An 8,498-nucleotide genomic window follows, 5' to 3' on the forward strand; every position below is an offset into this window, starting at 1 on the left:
CAGAGAGTCCTCTTAATGAACAACCCGCAAGTTCTGCTCCTTTTAAAAATGGGCACAATCTACGACCAGATCTACCCTAGATCACCGAGCAACCTGTTACATTTAAGGTGAGGGGGGATCAATTTAATAGGAACCTGAGAGGTAACTTATTTAGTCAACTTGTGGGTACATGGAACAAGATGCTGGAGGAGAGAGTTGAGGCAGGTACTATAACATTTAAGAGACAGTTTTACGGGTACATGGAAAAGAAAGGTTTAGTGGGTTATGGGCCAAGTGTGGGCAAGTGGGACTAGTGTAGTAGGTAGGCATGGACAAGGGCCTGTTTCCACACAGTATGACTATCTAACACCAACACCAACCGGATAAGAAAGATTGCAGCAAATAAGGCAGGCAGGTTTGTAGGTTAATTGGCCTTTGTAATTTTCCCTAGTGTATAAGGAGTGGATGCGAAAGAGGGATGAGTAGGATAGTTTAGTTTAGAGATACAGCATGAAAACAGGCCCTTCGGCCCACTGAGTTCACACCAAGCATTGATCACCCGTTCATACTAGTGGGTGGCACGGTGGTGCAACTGGTAGAGCTGCTGCCCCACAGGGTCAGAGATCCAGGTTCGATCTCAACCTCAGGGGCTGTCTGTGCGTTCTCACTGTGAACGCATCAGTTTCCCCCGGGTGCTCCTGTTTTCTCCCGCATCCCAAAGACATGTTGGTTTGTAGGTTAATTGGCCCTCGATAAATTGACCCTCATGTATTGGAAGTGAATACGAAAGTGGGATAAAATAGAACTAGTGTGAATGGGTATTGATGGTTGGTGTGGATTCGGTGGGCCGAAGGCACTGTTTCCAAGCTGTATCTCTAAACAAAATTAGTTATGTTATCCCACATTCGCATCCAATCCTTTACGCTGTATAACTCTAAAATATTTACATATAACTTCAACCTTGGACACATGACTGTCCAGTTTCTTGAATTTGGGATGTGTTCAATTTAGATGTGTCAGGATGTATGTTTTTATTTTGTCTGTGATCTGGCCTAGCATCTCATCTTGGTTTGGGAACAGCTCTGCCCAAGATCACAAGAAATTGCAGAGTTGTCAATGTAGCCCAATCCAGACTTCACATCATTGACCATCTACATTTCATGCTGTGCAGAAAAGCAGCCAACATAATCTTGTCCCACCTCGGTCATTCCTCATTCTCCCCACTCCCATCTGGTAAAAGATACATAAGCTTGAACGCGCACCGCCAGACTCGGAACGACTTCTTCTCGTTTTCTGAACGGTAAGCGAGGGTACTGTCCTGATTCTCCAACATACCTTATTGCGGACATTATCTCTGGAACTGTTACGCTATAACGCTGAGAACAATATTCTGTACTCTGGCATATTTCTCTTCGCTCCATCCTTTGTACATGTGTTTTGCTTGATTGTATTCACGTATAGTATTATCTGAATTGATTGAATAGCACAGATATAACAAAAACTTTTCACTGTACCTCGGTATATGTGACAATAATGAACCTAAACCTAAGGAAGTCTGTACAATAAATATAAGATTACCATTGCATGTGTGCCTCTCTGTGTCAGTCCTTGCCGGCTCTTGTCTTACGCACAGGGTAAACACTAACGGTTTCGGAGGGCATTTTGCGGATGAACAAGGCACTCGACTGAGGCGATGGTTCTGGCAAGACCGCTCACCGCCACTGGTCTTCGCCCCCTTGAAACCAATTTTCATCTCACTGAACGAAAACATTGGCGTCAGGATCATAGAGCAACAGCGAATCTTTCTTACCTTTTTGGCAATGGGAAAGCAGGCAAAATTCAACCTGGGATCGATTCTGAAGGTAAAATATTCACATCATTCGTTCATTCCCATCTTCATCATGTGCGGGTTCAATAACTTTGTGATTATGTGACTGGATAATCTGAGAAGTCTGGGCTGATGAGTTTAGTTTAGTTTATTATTGTCCTGTGTACTGACTGAGGTGCAGCAGATACACCCAGTCAACTATAGATGATTCCAATCAAATGATTACAATTGATTCAGCCCAACTTGCCCACACCGGCCTGCTACACGTGTCCCACCTGCCTGCATTTGGCCCATATCCCTCCAAACCTGTCCTCAGAATAAGGGGTAGGCTATTTAGAATGGAGATGAGGAAAAACTTTTTCACACAGAGGGTTGTGCATCTGTGGAATTCTCTGCCTCAGAAGGCAGCATAGGCCAATTCTCTGGATGCTTTCAACAGAGCGTTAGATAGAGCTCTTAAAGATAGCGGAGTTAAGAGGTATGGCGAGAAGGCAGGAACTGATTGTGGATGATCAGCCATGATCATATTGAATGGCGGTGCTGGCTCGAAGGGCCGAATGGCCTACTCCTGCACCTATTGTCTATAATCATGATGATGGAGAGATATTAGTTCAAATCGACCAGAGATCTGTGGAATTTAAATTCAGTTAATTAAATAGATCTGGAATCAATAAATTGTATTGGCAATTATATCCATGAAACAACAGTAAAACACATGAATCCAGCCATGCCAAACTAGCACAGTTTCTGAAGTATCAAGTCAAGTAACAAATCGAGTTTACTGTATATAAAGAATTACGGTGAGGTGCAGTCTGAAGAAGTCTCGACTGAAACATCACCCATTCATTCTCTTCAAAGATGCTGCCTGTAACGCTGTTACACCAGCATTTTGTGTCTATCTCGACATGTCTAAAGGAAGGATGCCATTAAGCGGAAAAAAAGTGCAGAGAAGATTTACGAGAATATTGCCAGATTTATGAGAATAAGGGCCTGAGCTAGAGGGAACGGTTGGGCAGGCTAGGACTTTATTCATTGGAATGCAGGAGGCTGTGGAGTGATCTTATAGAAGAAGTATATAAAATCATGAGGGAAATAGATAGGGTGAATGTTGAGTCTTTTCCCCAGGGTAGGGGAATCAAGAACCAGAGGACATAGGTTTAAGGTTCGAGGGGAAGAGATATAATAGGAATCTGAGGTGAAACCTTTTCATCCAGAGGGCTGGTGGATGTATGGAACAAGGTGCCAGAGGAGGTAGTTGATGTAGGTGCTATAACAGCATTTAAAACACATTTGGACAGGTACATGGATAGGATAGTTTAGAGGGATGTGGGCCAAACACTGCCAAATGAGACTGGCACAAATGGGGCACTTTGTTGGTGTAGACAAGTTGGGCCATAGGACCTGTTTCCGTGCTGTATGACTCTATGAATTCTGCTTCTAATGGTTGCATAATTTGCAGGGAACACAACACTGGTATCCACTGCATAATCTGATCTTGAGGAATGGAAAATCACAAGTTGACAGGAATAAATCCCCAAGCCACACTCGTTGTAAACAACACTCTCCCCTGGGAGAACTCGATCACTGTTCCCTGTGTGATTTTATTTTGAACTGTAAAGATTGAAAGAATATTTTCTGCAATCTAATCCCCATTAAGGAGAGAGTGGGCCTTTTCCAAACAAAGATGTACAGGTTTATTTATAGGTTAATTGGCTTTGGTAAAATTGTCCCCAGTGCGTAGGATAGTGCTAATGTACGGGTGATCGCTGGTCGGCATGGACTCAGTGGGCCGAAGGGCCTGTTTCCATGCTGTACCTCTAGAGTTTAAAATCTAAAATCGCAGACAAGATAGACACAAAGTGCCGGAGTAACTCAGCATGTCATGCTGCCTGGCCCGTTGAGTTACTCCAGCACTTTGTCTATCTTTTATATTAATCAGCATCTGCAGTTCTTTGTTTCAACATACTGGAAAACAAAATATTTCATTGCTGATACATATGACAAATAAAACTCTTGGTACATCACTATTTAATAGCTGGTCCTTAATACCTTCAACAAGGAGAGTAGAAAGCTTGGGTTCAGTTTAAGTAGCCAAAATTCAGGGGGAAGGTTCGACAGGACTTTTTCCTACATTGTAATAATCTGAAATGCACTATTTTATAGGCCTTTGGAAATGGGCTGTAAATCACCATTGAAAATAGCTTGTAAACCAGCATCTGCAGTTATTAGTCTCTACGTCTTTCCTTTCCATAATTTTAATTTATTTTCCTCAGTTTAAAACACCAACCATGCAAAACATTACAAACTCTTGGATAACAGAAGATGACCTTCTCCTTCATACCAGCTGGATAAAGGTTCAAACAATCATCAACAAGCTGTGTATTGCTCTCAACTTTCCAAGTAATGACCCAGAGAAAATTGGACTTCCGCTTTACCTGGTGACCCAGCAACAGAAACTCTCCCAGCTCTACGCAAATGTTAAGATGGAAGAAAGCATACAATTGGAAAACATTGCTTGAATGATGGACGGTGAAAGGAGGTTGCAATCAGCTGAGTAGTTTGCATGTGTGCGTGTGTGTATGTGTTTTGGGTTGGGGTGGGGTCTAAATTACATAAGCTCTTAAATTTCATTTGAACCAGAGTAGTCCCAAAATGTATGTTCACAATGATCAAAAAACTAATTAGAATAGATCTTTACCAATGTGAGGTATAAGTTTAACAGAGGTTTATAGTTTACTAGATTCTAGTCTTTATTACCAAGAAATGACAATTTATTATTTAATCTCTTTGGATCTGTATTCATCTATTTTAAATGCTTGTACGTCTTCAACATTATACAATAAAGTCAAACATCTTTCTGAAGCTGATTGTGACATTGATCTGTTTGTGGAATTCCATTTTCTGTGCGTTAGTATTAACAGGGAAGATGTTGTGAGAATGCAGAGAATGTGCCACGAAAAAAATGCCGGTGGTTATTTATTAGTTTAGAGATACACTTTGGAAACAGGCCCTTCAGTCCACCGAGTGTATGCCAACCATTGATCACCCATTGTTGGGGACATGCAGAACATCCTATATCTTCGGAGGAAGTAGAGGCGTTGGTGTGCTTTCAGGACCATTGCTTCGATGTGGCTGGTCCAGGACAAATTGCTTGTGATATTTATTCCAAAGAATTTGAAGCTTCCCACCACCTCTACATCAACACAATCAATGTATGTGTGCATTCACATTTCTCTCTATCGAAACCTGCAGCAGAACTCGTTCAGGTCATTGGTCAGCTGACTACTGTCCAAGGAGCGGGAGGTTTTCCTCTTGTAGCTGGTTAATTCTTGCAAGTCCTACCACACTGAAGAAGTATCATTAGCTGAGTACCTGCTCCGAGATGGACATGAAAGCCTGACCCACCAGTTACTCCAGCACTTTCTGTTTTGCTCAAGAAGTAGACTTTGCTTGTTATTTTAACCCCTCATTATAAATAAATCTTTCATTTCAAATATTTATGCTTAACCACATTCTCGGTAAATAGGTCTAAGAAATTAGCCTGACCATAATAGTGTGGCTGTGTTATTTATTGCTGTTCAGCTGAGATGGACAAAGCCGATCTTTGAAATGAAAGGCCTTGTTGATCTCTAGCCATTGGAACAGTTCTGGGGTAAGCCACATATCCATTGAACCATTTCCCAACGAGAAAATATTTAAAGAATCACCAACAATCACCCCATACACTTCTTATCGAGTCCACATCACAAGGTTAGAAATTGTTCAGCCAGAGCTGAACACACTTCTCAGCATCTGTATACAATGGCATCTTGCGCTTCTCGTGCATAGTGGTGGAAAGATAGTGATGGCAAAAGGGCTGTGACGTGAACGCTCTTTCCTTGACCCCCCACCCCATACACTAACACTATCCTACACACTCAGAACAATTTACAAATGCTAATTAACCTCCAAACCTGCACGTCTTTGGAGAGGAGAGAAAACCGGAGCCCCTGTAGAAAACCCACGCGGTCGCATTGAACGTATAAACTCAGTTCGAACAGTACCCATGGTGTGGATCGAACCCAGGTCTCTGGCACTACCCAGGTCTAAGGCAGAATCTACTGCTGCACCACCATGCCACCCAGTTAAAGACATAGTTGTCCATTCCCTTCACACTTAAAGTAAATTTAGAGGAGACATTATCAGTTTATTCTGTTTTTTTTACCACAACATGTTTAAATGTTGGCAGAAATCATGAGTCTTTTACATTCCGTACCTGCGATGTACAACTCTACAACTTTCCAAAACAAATGTCAGTGAGTTCATTAACTTTCTTCCTTTATAAATATTACCATTTTAGGATGAAATAGATAGTTATGAAATGCGATTCAACAGATTTGTCGGAACCACTGACAGATATTTTTCATTAACATAGCCATGAATATTTGTGCAAACCTTGTTCATTTCTTAAAGTCTCCAGTGAACCAGTCTGCAGTATAAATTGCTGTCAGGTTATTTGTCATTCTAGGAGTCCAATCCAAGCAAATGAAACCACAATATCTAAAGTAGCTTCATTTTCTCTGACGAGCAGCAACACAGGGCTTATGTCGTTATTAAATTATATTAAATGCTTGAGATGGATAAACCAAAGCAGGCCCAGGTGTAGGACCAAAGTAGCAGAATTAATTGGATAGCGCTAAAAATCTGTTGCGACTGCGTATGTTTGTGCCTTTACATTCTTATAAGAGTTCTCAGTGCCTTAGGTTTGTTTAACTGTCTGATTTGGATAGACTAGGAAGGCCCCAGGGCTGGTTGCTAGTCTGTACTGAGTTAGATAGGAGTTAACAGAAACTACAAACCTGCTAAACGGTTGAATAGGTTGAATCCAAAGTTTCTTCATCTAAAGAACATTAAATATTGTGTCCAAGGTTGGAGTGTTAAGTCATAAGGATGGGATACAAGGCAGATCTGTAGCGACGGGGGTTTCAAACACAAGCAATGACATATATATAGACAGTGTGGAAACAGACCCTTCAGCCCGAGTACATGCTTGGTCATACCAATGTAAAGGCAGTCACATCGGGAGCACTGAATGCTGTAGTCATAGAGTCATACAGCATTGAAACAGGCCCTTCAGTGTAACGTGCCCACAACGACCATGTCCCATCTACACTAGTCCCACCTGCCTGCCTTTGGCCCAAATTACTCTAAACCAACCCTACCCATGTACCTAAATGTCTCTTAAATGTTGCAATGCCTCCTCCAGTAGCCCAATCTATACACCCACCCCCTTTTGTATAAAAAAGATACCTCAGGTTTCTGGTAAATCTATTCCCCCCCCCCCCCCCCTCACCTTAAACCTATGTCATCTGGTTCTCAATTCCCCAACTCTGGGCAAAAGACTCTGCGTTTACCCTATGTATTCCTCATGATTTTGCACACTGCTACAAGATCACCCCTCACCTCCTGTGTTGCAAGGAATAAAGTCCTAGCCTCCTCAACCTCTCCCTATAGCTCAGGTCTTTGATACCTGGCAACATCCTTGTTAATATTCTCTGCACCTTTCCCAGCTTGACAGCATCTTTCCTATAACACGGTGACCAAAACAGATAGTGTAGATAGTCACAGTCCTTTTCTCAAGATAGAGGTGTATAAAACTAGACGGCATAGGTTTGTGAAAGTGAAAAGATTTAGAGGACCTGAGTGGTAACTCTATCCACACAGAGGATGGTGCATATATAAAATGAGTTGCCAGAGGAAGTGGTAGAGGCAAGTTAAATTGCAATGTTTAAAGGCCATTTGGACATGGGTAGGAACATTTAATGGGATATGGGCCAAATGCCAGTAAACGTGACTATCTTAGATAAGCATCTTGGTCAGCACGGGAGCGCTGAAGGACGTGTTTCTGCACTGCATCATTCTGACTCTTTTTTTAAAAATTCAGTAAGATTGAATAGTGTTTGTTCATTCCAGTAAACACCGATTGCACCGTGGTAAATTCTGCAGGAATTACAGAATGACCTAAGCAGAGGACTATTTAGCCTTAAGGTGGCCAGTATTTGCTAGTGTTATACAACTTATAATGACATTTAAAATTGGCTTTGGCTGAGTGGTTTTTGTTTAGTTGTCAAGCTAGCTTGCATGGTTTTAAAAAAAGTACTCCCCAGCTAACAATGGACCGTTAAGGGCTGCACCTTTCCCGAGGTCACCTGTTTCCCACCCAGATTTGTTCTGGCCCTCTCACCTCCTGTTTATTTCCCACACCTCTACTTTCAGTTTGAAGAAGGGTTCCGACCCAAAACGTCAGCTATTTTTTTTGTCCAAAGGTGTTTCCCTGACCCCGCTGAGCTACTCCAGCAATTTGTGTATGTCTTTGGTATAAACCAGCATCTGGAGTTCCTTCCTACACAAAAATAAAGTAATGCTGCCTGCATATGCAATGGAAATAAACCAAATGGACCAGAAAGAGCTGGATTTGCCTTGTCACCTGCATGTCTTATTTGACTGGATGGGAAAGGCTAAATGTGCTGACTCATTGCCACTAGTAATCAGGCAATGATAAACAGCTAGGCTTCAAGTGTCAAAACTGTTGAAAACCTTCCTCCCAATATGTAGCAACACCCTTTAAATAATGGTATAAAAATACAATAGTAAAAATACAATAAAAAAACATCTTAAACCACTAGTTGTTTAGTTTAGCTCAGAGATAAAG

The 8,498-nt window shown here is 41.8% G+C and overlaps 1 protein-coding gene across 3 annotated transcripts in view; it reads left to right on the forward strand.

Annotated features, from left to right (window-relative positions):
- erich6 (glutamate rich 6) overlaps positions 1-4,669 on the forward strand; it is a 38,808-nt gene extending 34,139 nt beyond the window's left edge. For all 3 annotated transcript variants that reach the window (XM_033031846.1, XM_033031844.1, XM_033031845.1), the window contains 2 exons: positions 1,613-1,841; positions 4,081-4,669. In XM_033031846.1, the coding sequence (XP_032887737.1) occupies positions 1,613-1,841; positions 4,081-4,326 (475 nt within the window). In that variant the 3' untranslated portion in view covers positions 4,327-4,669. The remainder of the gene's footprint in view (positions 1-1,612; positions 1,842-4,080) is intronic.
- Positions 4,670-8,498: the final 3,829 nt, after the last annotated feature.

Source organism: Amblyraja radiata, chromosome 13 (assembly GCF_010909765.2).
Source record: "Amblyraja radiata isolate CabotCenter1 chromosome 13, sAmbRad1.1.pri, whole genome shotgun sequence".
In the NCBI taxonomy this organism is placed as follows: Eukaryota; Metazoa; Chordata; class Chondrichthyes; order Rajiformes; family Rajidae; genus Amblyraja; species Amblyraja radiata.